The 23,808-nt window shown below is 44.0% G+C and overlaps 1 protein-coding gene across 8 annotated transcripts in view; it reads right to left on the reverse strand.

The window, feature by feature from the left end:
• The window catches only part of siz (Brefeldin-resistant Arf-GEF family protein schizo), a 45,892-nt gene that overhangs the window by 16,537 nt on the left and 5,547 nt on the right, over positions 1-23,808 (reverse strand). Inside the window, exons 1-2 of one of the 8 annotated variants that reach the window (XM_018027733.2) lie at positions 18,636-18,792; positions 12,380-12,411 (exon numbers count right to left, since the gene is read on the reverse strand). The exons of 2 other annotated variants lie outside the window; for them this stretch is intronic. Coding sequence is in view for 1 of the 6 variants with exons in the window: in XM_018027731.2 (XP_017883220.1) it covers positions 12,641-12,738 (98 nt within the window). In the remaining 5 variants the exon portion in view is untranslated. Of the gene's footprint in view, positions 1-4,361; positions 6,123-12,379; positions 12,412-12,640; positions 14,331-18,635; positions 18,793-23,808 lie in introns of those variants that run through there. 5 more of the 8 variants (XM_026815113.1, XM_018027731.2, XM_026815110.1 and 2 more) reach the window with 5 other exon arrangements.

Raw genomic sequence — 23,808 nt, forward strand, 5'->3', positions numbered from 1 at the left:
CTCGGAAAAATAAAAAATTTTTTTTTTGTTGTTTATTATTAGCAATGTTCTTCCGACGTCTGATTTCTTTTTAAAAAATGCGTTTCTAAAGTGCATGAACTCTTGGGATTGACTGTATAGCCAATACATCCTTAACAACGCGTGAGAGTATCTGCTCCAGATGAACTGGAGCGACTCGATCGTGTTTATTATTGCACGTATATTTAATTCTTTCAATTGGAATAGACTGACCGACCTATCAGATATTTCAACGGTCATCTCGATTGACCCTCGGTCAGATAGTTAATATTGTCCCGTGCAGATGGAATTCGTACTAATTCGAGCGGTATTGCTATTTCCTTGTCGAACACCCAGCGTATATTAACGCAAATGTAATCTGATAACCGTTAACAGGAATAATTCCGATTCCTCTTGATCTCCGCGTGCTGAAATCGTTTACAGAATTCCCTGGGCGCGTTACGTCGGAAATCCCTTCACGCTGATCGGATCTGCGAACGCTTTATCTCGTGTATGCTATGCTATTTAATTCCAATACCGGAGAGAGATCGATTGAATTCGACGAAAGAATTTCAATTGTTACGCTGCGGATTTTTATGCAAACTGGAGCATTTAGAAAATTATAATACGTGTATCACTTTATATTCTTGGTTCATATTGAATGGTTCTTTTCAATAAATTCATGAAGCGGGTTACTAAATATAAAGAAAGTTCTTTCCTGCTTCGCGACGATGAATCGTTGCCGTTCAAGTTCACTTGGACGATACGTCACAGCCTAATAAGAAGTCGAAGGCGGCGAGGCTTCGATGTAGGCTAATAAGAGAGGAGCACGCGATCCAAGAAAGAGCCACGGCGTTCCACTCAACGCCTGGGGCCTTTTTTGCTCCTTTTAACCACGGCCCGATCGTAACGAGTAACGACACCACCCACAACCGGAATACAGCCAAAGAATTACGCCAGCCTAGCCTAACGAGACGCGGTAACAAGATCCGGTGTCCACAGAGTTTTCGTTTTATAGCGTCGGTGGAAAATCGAGTTGACCAGCTTTAGGAGGATGTTAACTTGTTAATAATCCGTTAATTCGTATGTAGACGAAAACATTTACATTTCTAATCACAGTTCTCCCGGGCAATAATTCTGGTAAATGTGGGTGAAGGCACCGATACACTTCACCTACATCCTCTGAATATTAAGTTATTCTAATTGAGTCATCATCTGGAGCAGAATATACTCTCGGCTCTCGCGTTGCGGGAAAGAACGACTCAGAATTTCTGCATAAGTTCCCGTTCGCCGTGCCAGATACATGAAAAACCGATGCATTGAAAAAAGGAAACGACTTTTTAATGCTCGCATCGTTGTCGACTGGACAGCGAACGTCCATCAGCCACGAACGTTAGACGGAACCAGCAACCTGAAAAGGAATTACCTAATTGCGGTTGATACTTTCGAAGATAGCGCGAGCAGCTCGAAGATTCAAAGCGACGGACACGAAGTCGAGACCGTTTCTCGCTGTCCGCGATGAAGTAAGATGATCTCGGGTCAGGGCAATCCGGTATTCAACAATAATAATTGTCATTAAACCGCGACTCGTGGATAGAGACTGAACGCCTCGGGACTACTTTTTATATTAATTTTATCGAACACAAAAAGTGCGAGATTAAAAACCAGAAGCTTCGGAGCAGACAGTGACGAATTGAATGAAGAGACTGCATTGTCTACGCGTTAATCAAGAAACGTCCCCGTCGGGCCAGACTCGTATTAATTTTCACTAGTTTCCCGCGGAGAGCCGACTTGCGAAAGTCTGCTTGAGTCATCGACTAATTTGTTTAAACGATTCCGCAACTCGACGGTTTAAAATTCTTCCGCTCGCTGTTTACCTTGCGTTCGGTCATTTTGGCTGCTCGTCGCACGATACAATATCTAAATTGTTATTACTTTCGACTGCCACGTCGCGTTATTTTAAGTCCGCGACGAAATGTTATCGCGCACTTTCGCTAGCTTTTATTTCCAACAGAATGCTTTCTAGCTCGACTATTATACGAGCGGTTCCCACAATCAGAACAAAGGAAGTTTCGGGGACTGCGAGCAAAACAACGCTTAGAACCAGGAGGTCTGATCGTTGCATCGCGACCGAGGCTAGTCTCAAGGAAAAACGAGGAGGAGGAGATCGCGTCATCGATGCTCGACTGTACAATCGTATGCGCAACTTGTTCGTCGCGTTTTACCGTTTCCTTCACGAACACCGTACCATTTTTGCATGCCAGAATTGCGAATCGTCGAGCGCCGGTGGAAATATCCACTACGAAATTCGTATCGTTGTTTACAACGGTAGATAAATTTAATCTATTTCGAGACATGAAGCATAAGCGCTCCCGTGGTAATAAATAAAATATTCTTGTCAATAGCACACAGTTTCAATGTTATTCAAAAATACCTCCTTATCTAAAGCGGTATACTCTCATTAATTCTTGAAACGATAAGCGAAGGCAGTTCTTCAACGCGTATAGAATTAAGCCGTATCGTATTTTAATCTTTCTGCATTGGTAATTCTTATTGATTCACTAATTTAATTAAAGCCGAACCGCTTTCTAAAAATATCATTGATATTTCTGTCGCTTCTGACATTTATCAAGCATCTTGGAAACGAATCGAGAAATAATACAGCGGTCTAAGCTCCAATAATTTGTAGAAGGTCACGATTGAGGTACACGTCGCATCTGACAAACGGAAATCGGAACGAAATCGAAGGAATCGTCGAGGGATAGACTTTCACTGTGGCATCGATCGAACTGTCGTCTGGAGGTTCGATCGCGGAAAATGCGGGCGGCTGACACGAATCCCGAGAGCGCATCGACACCTATTTCATGAACGGTACTGTACCGCGCGTTAACGGTACCGAGCAGTGCTATCCATACGCTGCGCCGCCGGTTCGTTCGTTTGCTCGCCACGTGTTCGATGCGTGTGCGCTCGGTTCGTTAACATAGTTAACGCGCTCGATTATCGATACCGCGGCCTCGAAGGACAAAAAATACGTTCGGTTCGCCTGAGGAAATTTCCTTCCGCGGGTCCAAACGGCAACGCGAAAATTCTTCCAGTTGTAACTGAGAAGTCGCGAGGTTTCAGACTTTTTAGAATTTTAATATCGAGAACGCGAGGAGACGTGACCTCCGACATCGCGGTACATTTTTTTCCAGCCGGTTCATGCGACATTGAACGAGTTACGCCAGCCGGAGGAACTCTTTTGCAATTCAGCTCGATTTAACAAGGGTATAACGTCTACAGCGTCAGCGGCCGCGGTGCAGCTACATTTATATTGCAAAGGAAAGAGGTTAACGAATGCAGAAACCAGATTGTGGTAGCACGATTTCAGCAAGAGCTGCCATATTCGCTATGAGAACGCATTATCTTTCTGCAATTAATTCTAATCTTTCCAGATTAAACGAGAAGCAAAATCAGCGATTATCTGTTGAAACTTCTTGTAAACTCGTTAATCAACGTTAATAACTTACGCGGTTTCGATCGGAAACGGGAAATCATTTCGCGATGACCGATTAAGATTAATAAGAAAAAATACTCAGTCGCTTTCTAATCCTAAAATACGAAGCTGGTTAAAAAATGACAGGAGCGCGACGCGCGTGGAACCTTTCTTTTCGTATACGTCGGGTTATATTGGTCTCCGAATAAACGATTCGAGACCGTTTCAGAAAATAAATTAGAAGAAAAAAAGAGTTTGGTACGCGACACGATTACTGGAGCGGCTATTTTCCAACGCAGCGGGCCACCGTTTTCATTGGGACGCGGCTCGCATTTCGATAAGTGCATTAAAGTTAATTAGAACACAGGAGGCTTGATTTTTATCTCGAGTCTGTTTTTTCGTTGAGCCGCGACTTTCTCGAGATTTGCATATTTACGCGACGCGAAATTAATACTCCAAAGCAAAGATAGTTCCAAACCGCGGTGCAATTAAATGATAATGTCTCTGTGCACGATGACTGAGCGAAAATGTCGAACCGAGGTTTGCGTAAGCGATTGGGAAAAAGTGTTATAAAATTCGTGGCGAGGAATAAAAGTGCGCCGACAGGCCTTCGTTTCTGCCGTTTTAATCGAATTCTTCTTGTTGATACTTTCAATTCGCGCGAGGTTCGAGACGTCTGATCGATTATTGGCCCGCAAGGCGAACTCGATTAACCGAGACGACTGCGAAGGCCGGATTAAAAAAACTCAATCGTCGAAATCAAACACTCTTCGAATCACTTGGCACTCGCTACGTTTGCAAATCGAAAATCTCCGATCTCAAGTCACAGTGGCATTAATGGTAGATTCCAAAAGTTGCCAGACGTCTCTCTCTTAAAACTTGAATATACCTGCTTTGGGTATCTGTGAAACCAACCGATACCTTGGTCCCGACACGAACTCACTAGAATATTCAGGAGCATAATCGATGCACAAATACTGATCGTCGACGGGATTCGCGTTGCGGAATGAAACGTGTTTCGCAGCGTTGTCTTGCAGACGATTTCGCGTCGGGGCGGTGGGACGCTCGTTAAATAATTAGATTTACAGCAGCGGACAGTCCTCCAAATTGATGTCACCGCGCTGCCGACGACGGCCGAAGCCTTATGACGCACGGCCAGCGAATATAATGCGCGTCATTATCGCGGTGCCGTGTCAGCCGCGGCCAATAAACGATGCCCAATTTTCCGCCATCCTCGTTATTAATTCAAACATTTATATTATCAATTTAAATAATCAACAATTGTTTTAACACATCGCCAGCGGCGTTCGTATTTTGTATTTTCTCCGCATTCAATTATCATTTATTTCTCCACGTATTTCGCATTTGTGGTTTTAAATTCTGAGTACCTCGTTGATCGTCGAATAATTACTTTGCGGTCGACCGTTTATTTTTTCTGTTTAAACTTCCTACTTTTGTATTCCTCGTTATTTTTTAATCGTTTCCTAAACGGATATATCGACTGGCAATTCGTTTATTTGTTATCGAATATTCGATCAACTTTTTCTTCGCCGACAAAGCCTAAAAACGACAATCTATACGAACGACCGATGGTTCGATGAACTTCCAGCCGTGTCTTCCTTTTTATCGCCGCTCCAAAACTTTGGTAAAAATGAACAACTCTTCTACTTTGTTTGCCTATATTCCACGTTTATGTATGTTCACATATAGTATATTTCGTGGACGATCATATTTATATACACTCCGTATATTTTTATCGATTACCGACGAGTCGACTTTGGCGAACGTCACCTATCTCACGAGTTTCACTTATTAAATTCCATTTGCATTTATCTCAGAGTTCAGAACCTCTGCACGATCGCTTTCTCGAAATTGAGAGCGCCAAAAAGTTCGCTGCGATTTCACTGAAAATATCCAGTCTGTTTGGGTTCGCGAACACACATGCGTACGAGGAGTATGTTCGCCGTTCTCCAATTGCCAATTACGTAAAGACAATCGTCGCGCCGACAAGTCTGGCTATTGATCATTCCCACTTACGACGGTACGTTTTTTCTGATTTTCCAAACAATCGATCTTCGCTCGAATCGAGCATTCCAGCTACGAGCAATGAACCGCAATTTTCGTAACGCGATCGAAGAAACGGAGTCGACGTGAAAGTCTGAACAACGTCCTTCTCTTTCTTCGTCTCTCTCTCTCTCTCTTTCTCTCTCGCTCTGTAGACCTAGACTCTACTAGTCCATTTGACTTTCCATGGGCGTAACGCGAGAGCAAAACGTTTAATAGACGCGCGTCTATCCTTTGAACTTCGCGTCGAGCTTTCGCTGCATCTTCGATTTCACCAGCCAGCTACCTCTTCGTCGTGATATATCGACGTTTAAAACGGGGATCGGCTCACTTTCCACGCGAGTTTCCAAGGATTTGTAACTCGCCTCGCAGTTCTTTTTAGAGGATTTCGGTCACGATGCGATTTCCGTGGCTTAAGCGCGAATCGTGTCTTTGAAACGAGTATCAGCCGAGGTTGTTGAAATACGAGAGAACGCGTACAATCTCGTGGTATCGATTAAACAGTTCAGTTTTTACGATCGAAAACCAACAGATTCTGACAATCCTTCTGTAATTCATACACTATTCTCGTACTGTTTCTATATTTTTTATCAATTCTACGAACCCTTTATAGTTCGTAACGCCACTAACAATTTTGCACACCGCACGTCCGGAGCCCAGCCCTAGCGCGCGCGACGATTCAAACGCGATTTCCGTTTCGCGCTGTTTTTATCGAAAACCGGAGGCGCCATCGAGAGCGCGCGCAAAGAACGGAGCAACGAGTGTCGCGGTTTCAGGTTGACTGGCGCGACTCGCTCGCGACTCGCTCGATGTTCGCCGCGAAACCCCACCTCGATGGACAACACAGACGTGACGTGGGCTCGTGCCGCTCTACCGACTCTAGTCATGGATCCCCGCTGTTTTTCTTACTTCCACCGATCTTTCCTGACAATCGAGAAACAAGCGTTTAGAGAAAAACCGTCTATCCATGAAATATAAAAACTACCAGAAATAAATGCATTCCGAACACGGCATAAAAGAAACGAACTGTACCGTCTATCGAATAAATTCTAACTTCGATGCATTTGCATAAAAATTGTATAAAAAAAGAACTGTGTAGCCTATTTATAAACGAATTATACTACCTGTACAACGGAGCGTATCTGTTTTGCACAACTGAAGTACTGAAAACGAATGGCGTGTAAAACGGAAGTTGTGGAACCGATAGGAACGTTTCGATGCGTAGTCGACACCGTGTTTCCCATTTGCTTTCGCCGGGCGCGACTTTCACTCATTGTTGAAGCGGCTTCGCGCTCGAATTCGCTTCTGTGGACACCTTGATTCGATCTCGATTCAGCTACCGTCCTCCGCGACGAGGGAGACATCGATCATTCACACGCCGATGCACCGATACCACCGATTATTCGGAACTACCGAGTACCGTTATTCGAACTAAATCATTTACACCTCATTCGTCTCAAACCTGTCCCGCGATCCTAAGATTTCGTGGTACATAAACTAGTCTCGATAGATATAATAAATTTCTAAGTCTTACCCGTGATGAAACAGTAAGAGAAAACTGATGAACATAGCAAGTTTTTATATAAAATAAAACGTTTCTAATAGTAAAGTTTCTCTCTGACAAAAATACGATTCCTTTAAGCTGAAAGACTCGACTTATAGCTGGACAGAATAAATAAAAGATTTGTGTCAGGTCAAGAGATTCTACTCCACGCATAGTAAAGCAAAGGATCGATCGCGAATGTCCTCAAGGGACTTTCCTCGCGAAGTTTGCCGGCGTCGGTCGTGAGTGGAAAATCAAGCGTGCCGACTCGACACGGCACGGTTCTCCGCGTGTCTTTACGTAACAAGTTCTGATTAGCTCGTACCAGGCGGAGACGGTCCGTCGTAACAGAAGAAATGCCAACCATTTCGCAGACCGTCTGGATGCAACAAAGACGAACGATTCGAGGAAAGACAAAAATAAAAGTTCAAAGTTCGGTTCAAAAAGTTTCTTCGTTCTCGACTTGTGCGTCAATGCGGACCTGCCGTTTATGTTATAAAATTGCTCGGAACAAATGAATTTTTGAATGAGCATCGAGACGAAGGGCGAGGCGACGTATGATGAATTACCGTGCACGCGATAAACGTGGCGACTTTCGCTTGGGATTAGAACGTGCCAAGAACTCGGCCTTTGCACGACGACGATTCGCATTAACGGATGAATGGAAAACGGAGCTCGGTTCTATCCTTTCAATTTGCAATGACCCATAAAATTCTTCCACTAGTTGTGTCAATTGGAACGCTTAAGCTTTGCACCAGAAGCTCGATTCCGGCAGAATTTTAAGTTCACTCGATTAAAGGTTTACGTGCAAGGGAGACCAAACTGGATCGATCTCGATCCAGCTAGTGGCGCCGTCTAAAAATCAAAGTGCCGTACGGTCTCTCCGGACGATTTCAGCAAATAAACCAGCCACTCCTTAATTGATCTTGTTAAGCTCGAGAAACCGAGCTAATTTAATTCTTTTCACCGACGCGCTGTCCTCCGTCGTCCGTCGCTCTCGAGATGAATATGCCGCTAACAAACTCGTTAGATGGATTTCTTTATACATTTTCACGGTACGTAAAAACCATAGAAAACGCGTGTGTTACGGATTATGCGATATTTAGCGTAGCCGATGAAGGAGTTTTGAAGATATGTGCCTGCGCGCTTGCTCGTATTTAATTAGCGAAAGAGCAGAGACGAGGAAGTTGGATAGAATCGAGGTCGTGATACACGAGCTGTGAAACGAGGTTTAAGGCGGGAATCGCAGCGACCGTGTCGTCGGTCTGCCCGGCCGTGATAATTGAAAAACCGGTGGATGACAGGGGATGACGAGGGCGAGCTCTTAAAACGACCGCGATATTGCATGCACGCGAGGCGCACTGCGAATCGAACGAGCGAATCAAACATCCCTTGCCATCGTTCTCACATTATAACGATTTCTCCAGTTTTTCATTCCGCGTTGCTCTCTCCTATCCAAGCGATTTCATTCGGAATTCTTTATATAAGAACTTTTCTTTTTTACTGTTTCTTTTATCAGCTTATAGCTGACCGAATTAAAGTCTGAGAGTACGGTGTATACAAATGAAACGTTTCCTTCTGTTACCGCGATTGTCGAGGCGTCGCGTCGGCCAATTTTCCGCGTTGTGCAAATAATAGTTAGACCGGCAAGTGGCACGGGACGTTTAACAGGGACGATAAAAGTAAAACGGTTCTTTCTGCATTTGAAGGAAATTCGTCGTTATCACGCGAACGGCACGCGAACGGAGCGAGCGTCACGTGCGACCGGTGAAAGTTACGCAAACGTGGAAACCCCTAACTAACGACAATAATAATCTTACTATTTCCGTTTCTATTTCTAGCTTTCACTCATTTCGCACGATATTTCCACCATTTTCATTACCAACCTACACTTGTAATCGTTTACTCCTGATCCGTCTGGCTAATATTTCAATATGTAAAATTTGTTGTCAGAGTTTTCTCGATGCTCGAAATTTTCCAGCGTGGCTCGCCGAAGTATTCTGAAAAGTTGGCGCGAAGTCAACTTGGACAATTTTAGCCACGGTTCCAGTTGCCGCTCGCTTCCCTTATTCTCTTTTCATATGAAAATAGAGAGAGCAGCCACGGCGCCGCTGGCTCTTGCTGGTCAACAATCGTATCGGATTTGCATCGAGCGAACGATACTAATCTCCGTCTGAGAATTCAGACTTTCTTGTCGGAGAATTTGAAACGCTCACGATGGGTATTCCCGAACCGAGGAAACGCGAGGGAAAGGAAAAACGAATAAAAACCGACTCCGAGTGAAATGCAAATCGAGACGAGATTAGCGTGCCACGTTATGCATAATACATTTGTTTACCGGACCCTTTGTAGGCCGCTCTTTCCGCCTTCGGCGAAGATACCAAATTCGCGTTACACTAATTTTTTAGAACGACTCCATGCAATTTTCGATGACCGGGAGAAATCCTTTCTCAACCGAAGAGAAAATCGATAGCATAATTATCCGTTTTCTTTTTCCCACGTTACACTATTAATAAGAGGAAGTAAACGATCGACGATCAAATTAATCGATCCCGGAATTAATTATTTTTATCGGATGAAGTTGAACGTTCGAAGGACAGATCGATTGTTGCGTAACGCGAATTAATCATACCGATTCTGGTGTCTCGTGGATTTCACGAAACGTAACATTATAAAACACTTTCTCTTCCCGTTTCAGCGTACCGATTAAAACTGCATCTGGTTCTTTTATCACTCACCTTTCAAGACTTCTTTCACTTGAGAATCTAAACGACGAACAAATAAAACGAAATCTTACAAGTCGCTCTTGAGATTACAGGACTTTCTTATTACGTAACGTATTATTGTGTAACGGAGGATGACACACAACACTATTTACCCGGGCGTCGACGATAAACTCGTTGTAATCTATAATGTAGACCTTGGTACCGATACTATGGTTCTGCCGATAGCAAATAGTCGTAAACGTAAATTGAAAACGATGAACTTGCTGGAATTAAACTAATTGTAATCGCAGAACGGCTGGTTTAATAATGCTCCCATTGAAGCATGACTCGATAAGCGTGTAATAAACCGTGTTCCCACGAACTTAATCGCGTTAACAAGCCTCGATTCGCTTCGGCATCCGTGACAAAAGTTTCCTACTACGATTCCCGGGGAACGAAATAGCCGTGTATCGATAATTGCGCGGTGTAACTCGATCTGGGCCAGACTGACGAACTTTCGAGACAATCGAGCAACTGGGAACAATTTCAAAACCCGATTTAGTCGCGAACGACCAGACAGAAACAATCAATCCGTCTACTTCCTAGACAACGAGCTCGATTTTTCCGATCCTGATGGAAGCGAGCTTCAAGGAATTTCCCGATTAAAGAGATTTAAAGAGGAGAATTACAGACGATACCTTAGACTCGTTGCTTCTATTCTTCCACTGCTGATCTGACACTGACTCACGTCTATGCTTCACGAATGCTGTGCTCATGTGGCACCCCATCGAAGGACGTGTAAACGATCACGCTTCCAATTACGTATGTACGTTTTTTTACACGATTTCGTGTCCCTATCGCCAGAATCACTAACGATTCCGACACAGTATAGGGAGGGAGGATGTCTTGTATACATGTAGAACATGAAATAAATTCTAAGGTTCCATAGAACTCCCATGTCTCTTTTCCAGCACACTACCGATCTATCCGTTACTTGTATCATCTTCCGATCTATCCGACACCTCATTCAACAAGTTGGCAAAATGCCACATAAATACAATTGGACATAGACTTCTCAATGGATACCATAAAGCATAAAGCGATCGTTCCACGAAGATTAGAACGCGCGTTGAGAAAGAGGACTGTCTCACTTTCTGCTCTGTTATACATCTGCGCGTAAAACAACGATTCCCACAAGTGTTTACACGCTCCGGCTTCCGGCAGTCCGTAAAAACTACGCTACCACTGTTCCTATAGTTGTAGCCTGCCATTCCCTATCCGACGACGACTCGCTTCGGAGCACTTGTTTTTCTAATTCAGAGACATAAGAAACTTCTCGTGACTATGTCCAAGATGTCTCCTCGGTATCCTAATTAAAAGAACAGAATGATGAGTCTAAATTATTATAAATCTATCTACCAAGAGAGAAAAAAGTTTAAAACGGGTTTCACGTCCTTCCAACAAACCCATCCAATCAGCTGCTAAGCTGCTCGAATTCGGCGCCCCTATCCGAGCAAGTAGCACACCCTTGACTAGCTGGAAAGTTCACCGGGAAACCGATCCTCCGGGCGGGCGAACAAGGATTCGTGGAAACTCGAGCACGCCCGCGAGGAATCGAGTTTCGATTCCATCGACGAAATCCTGTTACGTCGTCGTCGTCGTCGTCGTCGTCGTCGTCGCGATCGATCGGCGACCACGCTCCGACACGAATAAACTATTGCCGTTTCCAGCTAATCCACAGACTTTCTACGATGGACTCGTTCCGCCGACCTTTTCTATTTCTAACCGCAACCGAATTTTTTCCGAAGCTTTAAACATGACCAAACGAATGCTGCAGTTAAAAGAGTAACCAGTTCTGTTATAATTAATGTTCGGGTCAATCGTCTATAAAATCTCTGACGAAAATAGACTAGATTGTGTTTATAAAATCGATCGTACATGTGCAATGTATAAAATATCAGAAGCTAAATCGACTTTTTAAAATTGACACCATAAAAGTTTCACCTTGCATAAAAAAACTGCGGTCTGATAATAAAAAGTGAAACGTTAAGACGCAAAAAAGAAATACAATCTTTGTTAAGTTTATCGTTCCATTCCTGCTCGTGCTTATGGTCCTCGGCCATGAGCGATCGGCGATCAGTGAATGGTCCAGCCGGACTAGGTCGCTCGCACCGTTACAGACAAGGTCGTTTTCCCTCTCTTTCCCATCAATCGCCGATTATCTCTCTTTGATAGATACGTCTACAGGCTGATTCAGGTATATCGATGATACGGATTGAAACAATTAGGATCGAGCGTAATCGTAATCGGTTCAATTCCCCGATTCTAATTCGCAGTACGCGCAAGGTAGATGAAATTAGTTTAGAGAAATATGTGCGTCGCCAAGGGACGGGAAGCGGTTTAGCGGGGATGCGTTACGATTCCGGTGCGTAGGTGTAAAGCAATGAACAAGGGACGCGTTATAATTTCGTGGGAAGCGCGGAATTAGTTTAGGTACTTCGCGGCTGGAACGGGTTTAATTATGCGAATTCGGAGCCTGTTCTCCTCGTCTTTTTCCTCTCCTAGCGAACTAAGTGGAATATATCTCTTACTTACTCGACCTGTGCGATCCGCGGTAATAGGCTTACCTGTAACAGAGAGAAACAAGAAGAAAATCAATCAGACGATTAAAAAACCAAATTACAATCTGAAAACAAGTGTTTTTTTGTTATCCTACGATGCTGTACTTTCCCCAGATATCAAATGAGTCTCAGACGTTATCTCCGATAATTTACGCTCACAATCAGATCAAGACACGATGTCTTTAACGAGATAATGACGCGATTTCCGAAAAGCGAAAGAACCAGCACTCTTTACCTGTAGCTGGATTTCCGTTGGGACACGTTCAGAAAGCACATGATACCGAGAAGACGGTCGGTGCCCGGAAACCCGTCGATGGAGTGGAAGCACGACATGCAAACCCAACGAACGAAGGAAAGAAGGAGGAGCAGCCACGCGGCGACGTGCAACAGTGACAAGAACAAAGCCGGGAAGAGAAAAGAAGAAGCGTCGGGCTCTGTTATCTTATCTGACACTATCGCGAGTCGATTGTATCGGTCTCACGAGCAGAATAGTTCCGTTCAGTTCCGTGTTCGATCGCTTGACGAAACGATCCTTGGCGATCAGCCTCGTAAGACGATGCATGCATAATAAATGCTACAGATAACAACTAGTAATTTTGTATAGATAAAAAATGTGAAATCTGTGGAAGTTTTAATTCGTTTTAAGTCTCATGCAAGTCGAAGTCGAAAGATTGCAGATAAGTATGACTCGAAGCATCGCGAGATTTATAACGAGGGAAATTGTCGATATCACAGAAGAAAAATTAATGTATGGTTTGCCAGACAGTTTATCAATTTATTGACCCACGATATTGCATTAGATACTTCTGTATTTCTGATATTCGACGCATCATTTAATTTGATAACTAATCACGCCCCTCATCCTCCCACTCGTGACGATGTTTGTTAATTGCTATCATTTCCAAGAGAAAAGTTATCTGCTTTACGGTTTATTAAAACTGACGAACTTGCGCAGGAAATGTATGAAAACGGACTACAAAGAACTATCCCTTCGTTGCCCTAAACTTTCCCTGGGAAAAAGTCTATTATCGAAATTGAACCCGGATGGCTCGGGGGTTGGAAACGAAACAGCAATGGCTGTGAATAATTGCCGAGCCGCACGTACAACGAGGCCGAGATAAGTTTCTGCGTTTGACAGGAAACACGTTGTGTAGCAGTCTCATGAAAATTATATGTTACACCCCAACGAAGCGAGGGTGGTACGCACGTTATAAAGCCCCCCTCCCTTCTCTCTCTCTTTCGTCGATCAATATACGCCACCCATGGTGTTCCTCCGTCTGTCGATTTGTTTCCCATCAGCTTCGTGCCACTTTTTCCCCCCTCTCGCTCTTCGTCGAATGGCTGTTTCATCCAAAAGGCATTGAAATTGCTTGAAAGTGACGTTTATAGAACTTCCTACACGACAAATTATATTTATCGATTTTAAAATCCGATTGACTCTAAAGGAAATCGTCGGTTCCCTAGAGATTTGCAAGAATTGGTAAATAAAACGAAACGAAAAGATTGACAAGACGAAATTTCATTCCGATCCGTGAAAAATATTACACAATTATTTTCTTTGCGTTCTCGGTACACGTGTTAGCATTGAGATAATCCGATTGAAAACTCCGCGTTCGATCTCGAACACAATTTTTCCAAATCGAAAATCCGATATTCTATTACAAAAAACTGACGGCAGAAAAATAATAATTTAGCTGCTCGGTTCGTAGGTGTAATTAAAGGACGTGGCATTTTCCAAGCCACCTATTTCACTGGCTGGAAGAGCACATGAAATGCGCGGAGATATCGAGAAGGGTGCACGACAGCGGCAATGGCGAGTGATTCGAAGGGGACAGAATCGCAGACGGATGGGGTCGAAAAAGGAGCAGCCAAAAATCAATAGTACCATTCCTGGAACTTGTGTCCGCACGTTTTCTCGATACGCGCTTGCATCGTTCCGTTTAAGGATGTATTGGCTACACATCCCAAAAGTTTATGTATTTTAGAAAAACGCATTTCCTATAATTAAAAAGAAATCAGACGTCGGAAGAACAAAGTTAATAATAAATAGCTACGTGCTAAAAAGTATAGAAGGAAACATTCAATTAATTATTAACGCTGGCGAAAAGTTTTTTATACAAAAGTTGTAAGTCCTGACGTCCTCACAAGAAAGGTTTTATGAATTTATCTTCTAATTTCGATATTTAACGAGTTAAGTATGATTATTTGGCATTTTATTGATGTTGACAAAATCCGACCATCCCAGCGTCAAAACGGCGAACTTTTAGAAAAAAATTTCGTTTTTCCTCAATAACTCCTAAACCCTTGAAGATACGGGAAAATTGCATAGGACCTTTCTTGTAGAGGACGACGAGATCTACAATTTCCATATAAAAATTCTTCGCTAGTGTCAATAGTTTACGAGTAATTTGCGAAAAACTGTTTTTTCGTTTTTCATCAATAACTCGTTAAATATTTGCGCTAGCGAAGAATATTTATACAGAAATTGTAGATCTCGTCGTCCTCTACAAGAAAGGTCCTATGCAATTTTCCCGTATCTTCAAGGGTTTAGGAGNTAAGTATATAGCCTATACATCCTTAAATAAACGTCGTCCGTTCGGGAACAGAATTTCTAAATGAAACCATTGTTCCTCGTTTTATTCCCAAGACGGTAAAAGTTAATAAAAATCGACTCTGTATTTAATTCTTCAAATCCCAAATCGATCTTATTGTTTCTCTCTCTTCTAATTTACCCCATCGAATTTGATTCGCGAACGAATAGGTTACTCGATTGTCTCGTCAGGTTCTTTTTCGCGCTGGTTTGCAGCAGGGAACGCGGTTGAATGAGCCCACGCGCGCATTCCGTGTACGATGTAAGATATTGACATTGGCCCTTTTCCACGGGGATCCAATTGTTTTATTATGCAGCCCGGTGGATGGAACTCGGTTTCGAGGATTGGCACGGTTTCAAGTCGACGTCCGCGAGACGATTCTCGACCCAGTCCTACTGCTGCACCTTACGGGGCCTATACACGCCACTTACTCCGCTCAATATTCATGAACAAAGTAAAGGAAAGTGGTTCGAGATCAGAAGAATATATCAACAGCGAAAGTATTCACCGTTTACCTTCGTAATCAAATTTAGATCGCAGCTTTCTTTTCATCAACAATTCATGCAACACCGCGATAGAAAATGTTTAATTCTCGAAAGTCTGCTTTTTCCCGAGTCACACTTACACGCGTCGAAGAAGAGATTGAGTCACATAAAATACAGTTGGCGTAGCGCGTGGGCGTATATCGCGGCCCACGCGAAGCGTTTATCAATCGACTAGTATCGTGATATTTCACCTTTAACGATCACTCCTCCGTTTAACGCGATCATGCATCATCGTCGCGTCTTCATTATTCTCGACGCGAGCCGGAGAGATCGACGTCAGGGACACCGGGAACGACTTCGCGATTGCTACACATGGTTTTCACCCAAAATTGTGCGTACGTCCTTGCGGAAGGTAATCGGAGCGGAGGAGCGACTCTTTTTAACGAAGGGCAACGCGTTGCCTCCGAGATCGCACGTGCGACTACTATCGATTGCGAGAGCCTCGGACCGGAGCGAGTGGAGGGACGTTTTATTGCCGGCAACCCTCTTTTCTCGGACTTGCCACCGCGAAAATAGCACGGCGCACGCCACCAAAATAGTACGCGCGGGAAAATCCTTCGGAGCAACCCTTTCGCACGTTCGAACAAAACAGACGATTAATCGATATGGAATAACTCCGATTTTGTATACTCGTCGAAACTCGTCGAACGGTGGAACAAGTTCACGTGAATCGATTAAGTTAGCCGTAAGTTGGCCCACGTAAATTTTCAAGGATTCTTCGGTTCTTCAACCTACCAAGTTTCGCATCCCACGCGCGAAAGTGCCACTTGCGCCTGATAATTTGCGATATAAATCACTCCGGCGTTAAGTGACTCTATAATTATAATTAAATCTTGCGCCAACCGCGTCTACCGTGACAGATATTCATTTAATTCAAAATTATTTCTATGCGTTTACGTCGGGAATACGATCGCGAATCCGAGACGAATAAATCTGATGGAAAAAAACGTATTAAAACTAAACGGGTAGTAAGATAATTTGATGAGCGTAACAAGCACTTACTGGCAGGTGTACCACTTTCCAGTTATCGAATTAGAGAAACGAGAGAAGCTATTTCAGAAGATGAGGTTGACGTTCTCGAGAAGAGAGCCAGTGGGTGATGTTTTCTACCCACGTAAACTCGCCTTGTTCGGTCATTCCTTAGCGGCGAACGCTCGTACGCGCCACACGGGTGTCTTCCAACACGCGTGTGGTAGCTCGAGCGAGTAAAAAGAGCTACCCGTTATTTCTACTACGTCGACTTGTGTATCACGCTGGCCGGATAAGAACCGACCCGACCAACTGTAGCTTTTCATTATTATTGCGTTAACGCGTATCGTCTACTAACGAGTATTGCCTTTAGTCAACAAATTGTTCATTTCACGAGTTGGAAAAAATTCGATGTACGCGAAACAATTGTCATCGACGATATTGACAAATCTGTTGCACAGCCATGAGACTGGAATAAAATTCGGGCTTCTGTTATTGACGTTTTGAGTAATTTATCGTGAAGGAAACTTGCGAGATCGAATATCGATGAAGGAACGCGGATGGGAGTCTATGGTTTCTATAGCAACCATTTAAATCCAGGATGCCTTTCAATTTTTCATCACCGTATAAGACAAGTATAGATCAATTACCTTCCCTCCTCGAGGTCCTATCCAATCGAGGAGCTAATTTTCTCTTACGCAACCCGAACGGTCGGTCGCGTCGCAAATCGAAGCTGTACAATCGACAATTGCGAAGATAGTTTTCGTCGCTCCTCCGCTTAATTACGTCTACTAGATACTGATAATTAGGGCGTACAACGAAATTGCTGTCGTTATAATGGAGGACACTTTGAGAGAAGCGTTTAATGCAAATTGGGCCGCGCCCGTTTATTATTCCCGGAAAAAGCGTGGACAATAGCCAATGGATCGATGCCGCTGCATCCGCAGACGCAGGAAATGAACCAAACGATAGCAATCCCGCGGCAAAAATATTTGTCGACGGAAAAATAAAGCAAAAAAGTGGCATCGGAAGTAAATGAAACTGTGTCTCTTGAAAAGTGAAACTGCATTAATAAAATAAAATTGTTTCCTCCGACGCTGAATGAACGAGACGCACGAGGTTGTTTAGCAGTAGGCAAATAATAGCGTTCTACGATCTTTCGATTTACGAGACTGGAAACACGGCCAGATCCTTTTACCCGGTGTAACCGCGACCCACGCTGGATTAAATGGCAACTCGTGTAATCACACAAATAAACCAGTTCCCTGGCTTCTCCGCTCGCCATTTCACGCCGATCCGCCGCCGTTAGATAGTGCGAATGCGTGCGCTATCGGGATTAGAGAATCGTTCCCAACAAGATTCCATTTCCCCGACTATTTTCTACAAATTAATCGGTTCTTGATCCTATCCGAAAATTGTACATTCTCGGTTTGAACATTTGTTAACCCGTCGACCAGAGACCTGGAAGTTCGGAGTTTAACGTACTCGTACACATCGACACTCAGTACAGGACATAAAAAATATGAAACGGAGATGTGCCTCGATATGTACCTACCGTTTTAAAAATAGATCCTTCCTAACAACATAAATCCAACAAGTACCCAATTAATCTCTCAAAGCCTTCTTTCTAACTCGTCCAGAGACCAGTAAGAGTATCCTTTCGCAAGCTCGTCTCTAATTCCGACCACACTCGGTTTCGCAATTAGTCTAATTAATCCCATTGCGCCGGAATCAGTATCTGCGTGGAAATTAACGAACGATACCTCGAGGGATGGATCGTCAAACTCTAAACGCTCTCGGCTCGAAGAACAGGCGCACTACCAACGCAACTGATACGATATTCCGAGATAAAAATATTCCGACCACGAGTTCGAGACCAGACAACATCGATCCGGAAAACAATGGCAACCCTTGCGAAAAGCAAGAAAACCGCGAACAACAAGAGACGACCCCGAACAGGGTTAAATCTCGCATGCAAAAGCGAAAAGCACACAGCGTTCTCGGTCTCCTTAATCGTGGACGGCAGCTACCGTGTGCGTTCCAGTCAGGATTCCACGACGAAACGCATACTTATACATATACTATACGATATACACAGAACAGCGACAGACAGTGAGGATCTTACCGGGCAGCGAGAGGGACAAGGATCGCCTACGCCTCTATCCGCACGTGCACACGCGTGTGACCGGGCACGCAGGTGTGCCTCATGTGTGCACAGCTTTCGAACAGTGTACGTGTGCGTGTGCAGAGCATACAGAAAGAGGAAACCTTCGTGTACGTATACAGCGACGTGCGTGTCTCAATTAATATCGAACAAGCGCGCGATGTAAGTATAAAAATGCGATGGAAAATGTGTTAATCGAAGAATCTGGTATCGGAGCAACCGTGAATGAATTTCGATCACTGCCACGCTACACTTCTCCGATCATTTGCCATGACAGTAGACAGGGATTCGTTGTGGCATCTTGCAAAATCCGTTTACAGGGGTAGAAAGGTGCGAGACCTATTCGATACCTGTATCGCGCACGTCACCGTATATGTCTCTAAGAATGAAACGGAGAAAGAGAGAGAATCGACGCGTATATCGCGGTGAATGGCAAAAGCACGACTCCTGAATCGTTAGAGCGGCACCGGGCGAGGGGGCGAGGAAAGCGTCGCGACGCCCATACTCCGAGTCTGCGCCGTCGCGACGTCCCTTTGTCCCCTTCGAATTTCCCCTGTCCACCCATACGAACATACACCGACGTACAATGTATCTGGACACTTGTTTTCATCGCGACGTGCAATTCCTTGGAGCCTGCTACGTTTTTCTCGTATTCGTATCGAGCAGGTTTAAATTCTTGTTAGAACGTAAGAACGCGTCGATTGAACGTCAGCTTCGTCAAACGAGAATCAGTCGTTGTATATCATTATATACAGATACACCCTGTGCGTCAGAGGTTCGTCTGACGAGAACCGGAGATAAAAACTGATGTTCAGATATTTGTGAACAGTGTACTAGCGCAACCCTCGCATCCCGCCGTCTGTTTCGTTTCGCTCTTTGCCACAGGGTTTCTCTTTATGCAACAAAGTCCGCTGGAGCTCTGGAGAGACTACTCTAAACTGGGCACACGATCCCAAGCTGGTCGCACTCGGCTGCCTTCTACGCCGTAATTCGACGCGCTCCTTTGTCACGCCGCGATGCTGCCAGTTCCCGCGGATATGATGAGACTCGAAAAGTTCTCGTCTCCTCGCGTGAAAGGTCTACGCGTCTACTTCATTCACGTCGGAGACAGAGAAGATAACAACAATGCTAGTCCCTTGGTTAAATCGAGCTATAGATAATAGCTAACAGCTTCTCGATAGAATCGATTAGAACGTTCCCACTCAAAGGGGTGGACCAAATCCCAAGGTTTTGTTACAGTGTATTCAAAATTTTGATCGCGGTTGAGGCGGCCTCTGGCAAATGCGTTCTACGATTATGAAACCTGAGTGGGTGAGCGAAGAGACATTAATACTTCGTGACGAAACAAAGAAAATGTTTATTGCAGTACCAAGAAAGTCAATATCTACTGCTGTTAGTCATCACCGTGACTGACAAGTCAAAGTCCCGTATGAATATTTTCCACACGTTCTCCTGTGCCTCGGAATACATAATTTTTATATCTACTAAATTACTTTATTGTATAATACATAAAATGTAGAATCGGAAGGTGTACATATCGGATCGCTGGCCTGCGTAAAGTCTGGTAAGAGTATGTCACTTATTGGGGAAAAGTGGTGCATGATGCCTAGAACGGTCGAGCGAGACTATGTTCCGCTCTTCGGCGAACAATTCCCGTGGGAGCAATCGCGCAAATATTTACGCCAGCCAGTGTACACGTCGGGTTTAACCCTTTTATTCAAGCGGCCACCCATTGGCCACCGTCGCTCCTTATCTCGAGCACTACGCAAAATTCAACTTCCGTCTCTCCGTAGAGAAAAGCGAATCGACATTTTCGAGCAAGACTTCAAACAGAATCTATACTCTACTTCTTCTGTTCGTATTTTTTTAAAAAAAATTGTACGAGACGAGATGAAAAGGAAATTGCTTCCCTGTCCGTTTTTCTTTACACTCGACAAAATCGACCAAGTCGAACATTATTCGCCGCCCACGCATCGAAACAAAAACCTGCACCATTCACAGCCAATAATCGTCAAGAATACGAGCATAATAGACGTTCCGAGGCGGCGATTTAATCAGATTAGCAGGCAACGCCTTCCAATCCGTTTCGTTCACCGGTGACCTCAGAAAACAGAGTTCCGGGGAACAAAGGCATCCGGGGAAGAATGGAAATGAGCGATAGCGTTTCAATAAGCGTAAGCGAAGGATTGAAAAAAAGGGTCACCGACCTCGTGGACTCGCGTGGCCAAAGGCATTTAAGTGCTCGCGTAATTACGCGCTGCGACAGAGGGTGCACTTCACTTTTCTCACGACTCTCCATCCCTCCACGGCTGGAGAAAAATGTACAAACAACGCAGCTAGACAAGCCAACTTCGCCGGTTTTGCCAAACCCAAAACTGAACGAAATTACACTTGCCGCACTTTATTGAAACTTTAAAACAGCGTGCGATTATAACACGTAAACGAAAGAGAAACGTTCTCTTCGAGAATTCTTATTGGTAGACCGTAGATTTTCATGCAGAATATCAAGAGAGAAATGCATACCATTATTTCCAAGAGTAAGAGAAATTATCGCTTCATTTTCTAAATGAACATTCCATTAGAAACATTCCATTTTATAGCCTACTAATTATATGGGAGGAGAAACGCGTGGCGCTCATAGATATTTCTTCTATCCTTCAAATCTTTCGTCTAACTTTAGAAACAAGTGGACCACTTCTAGTTTCCTCAAATAGGCCCGCTCGTGCTCGATGCAGACAGGAAAAAAAAAAAAAGGTTCAAAGGGATTGTAAAAAAAATGTTCCCGTTGTAAAGGACGAAACTTTAGCGTTCCGGGCTGTTTCATCTTTTTCAGGGTATATCGGGTAATCGATAAAAGCAGCCGTGAAAGCAGCGACCATTTTCCATCGGACATCTAAGCAGCGCTATCACGTAAAAACACGTTTTATCGAGACGTTATCGGCACTTCCGTTAAGCTCATGGCTCTTTTAATGACCGACAACCGTGAATAACCGGGTCATTACTAAAATACTCTACATTAACTTACCCGTATCAGTCTTCCAAAACACGATGCGGTTAACGATCATTAAGATCTCTGATCGGTTATTTTGGAATATTTTTCAGGCTCTTTAATGGGCAACGAGCACTTGGAAATAGATGCTGAGCTTGGAATCAATCTTGAAAACGGGATAATCCTAGGAATAATCAGATGGCGTCGGATCGCAGCGAGAAGCAGGCAATTTAAGCCGAGGGAAGTGGAGCGCGGTGGAGAGGAAAAAAGTATTCGATTAAAGCGCGGCCGGCTCGAGTGCTTGGCCATCGAAGCGCAAGCTTAATTTTAGATGCACCCTCGCAACGACGAAGGGCTTTCGTCGCATTGTTTTCGAACCGCGGCGAGCGGGCCTCGCCGACGGGATTTTTCCGGGTTCAACAAATTCCTTCCCTCAACCCTACCGCGGTCCAAGGGCTAAACGTATTTTTAGCGTCTCATCGAGATTTTTATTAAAATCGTACGTGTCATAAAAAAAAACGAAAATATTATTCGTGAAAGTTGGCGCGAGTCTGTACGGAAGTGTCTTCGTTACCGAAGTATAGAAGTCGACGAGAAAACTGAACCGGCGACATTTTTCTATTAATCTCGCCGTCACCTGATTTTTAATAACTACCTTCCTTGTTATAATACTCGTGAACGACGGTTATGGAAGCTTGAAAAGTTTTTATTCCGAACAAATGGAAAGCGACGAGCATCGGTAGAAATTACCAACTGCGAACGGTCTTCCGCTTTTTCAATATTACGTTTCCGCTAGAGAGAGAGAGAGAGAGAGAGAGAGAGAGAGAGAGAGAGAGAGAGAGAGAGACGGGTGAGACCGTGTGATCTGTAGGAACACGGGTGGAAAAATGAAAAATTCATGAAAGAGGCTTTTAAAACGCGAGACAACCGGGAGGGCGAGAGAGAGGAGGCAGAAACGGAAGAAGCACTCCGGGGTTTGAAAAAATCCGAAGTTCTCTTTGCAGTGGTCCACCGGAGGATAGAACTATTTTTATCCTCGTGACGACGCGAGAGAAGAAGAAAATGGAAGCGAGATAAAGAAGAGAAGACCGTTCCAGTGGTGGCGTGCAACGAAAATTACTTTTCACGTCGTTTCTAATTAATTTCGAAACGCTTCGACGGACTGCAACTTCTTTTGAGGAAAGTAACTTTCGTCGATTCCTTCGGAAGTTACGAATTCGACGAAGCGACTTTAACGAAGATCTTTAGACCCCAGTCCTATAACACTTTTTCTTTAATGAACATCGTTCTCGATCCTTTGAAATTTTACAGTCTACAAAAAAATCTGGGCAACAGAGATTCTCAGTTTGCCACGATCTTAAGATCGTACAATCCTTTGGTACCTTGTCCCGAAAACTTTTCCTTTTCAGGAAAGTGAAAACAGAGCCCCGAGGGGTGTGGACGTTGAAATATAAGCTCTTGCAGCCGAGAAACAAAAGGCAGGACACGTTTTTCGTCAAAGCATCGTGGTCGAAGAGAAACTGTACGATTCTAAGAAGCTAAATATCCTACATATTTTCCACGAGTGTGTGGCACAGCATCTGGAGGGAACATGTCGTTGCGTCTTCGACGACTCGGAAGATTTGCCAGAATAAGTGCCGTTTCGCACGGTCGACGACCCACGCACATATCGAACAATTGAGCGATTCATGCCTCTCCGAGTTCATCTATCATGTTTTTCTATTATAGATACGTTAAAGAGCACGAAAAGGGTGAAAGCAGAGCGTCGAATCGTTCAGGGGCGACTTCACGCGTGACCTTACCCTTTCCGATCGTGCGATCAATGTGGCAAAGTTCCAAAAATGTTAGAAAGTCTGCAGTTGCATCTTCGTCGAGGACAGGAAGGTCGCAAAAGCGAGACCTACTCCGGAACTAGGCTACGTATGCGGCTGATTAGTATTTCGGATACAGCTTCGCGTTTGGCAGCACGTTTCCTCGTCAACGCCTTATTCGATTCGTCTCTGTACGAAATCATCATTTCGGCAATTTAATACTGTCAAAACAGTTGGACGTTCAATTGTTATTTGTCAAAAATCGTTGAATCGAATCCGGATAAAGGAAAGTGATTAAAGATGTATAGGCTATACACTTAAACAATGCTAACAT

Source organism: Ceratina calcarata, unplaced genomic scaffold, assembly GCF_001652005.2.
Source record: "Ceratina calcarata isolate Rehan_Ccalc_2016 unplaced genomic scaffold, ASM165200v1 scaffold43, whole genome shotgun sequence".
In the NCBI taxonomy this organism is placed as follows: Eukaryota; Metazoa; Arthropoda; class Insecta; order Hymenoptera; family Apidae; genus Ceratina; species Ceratina calcarata.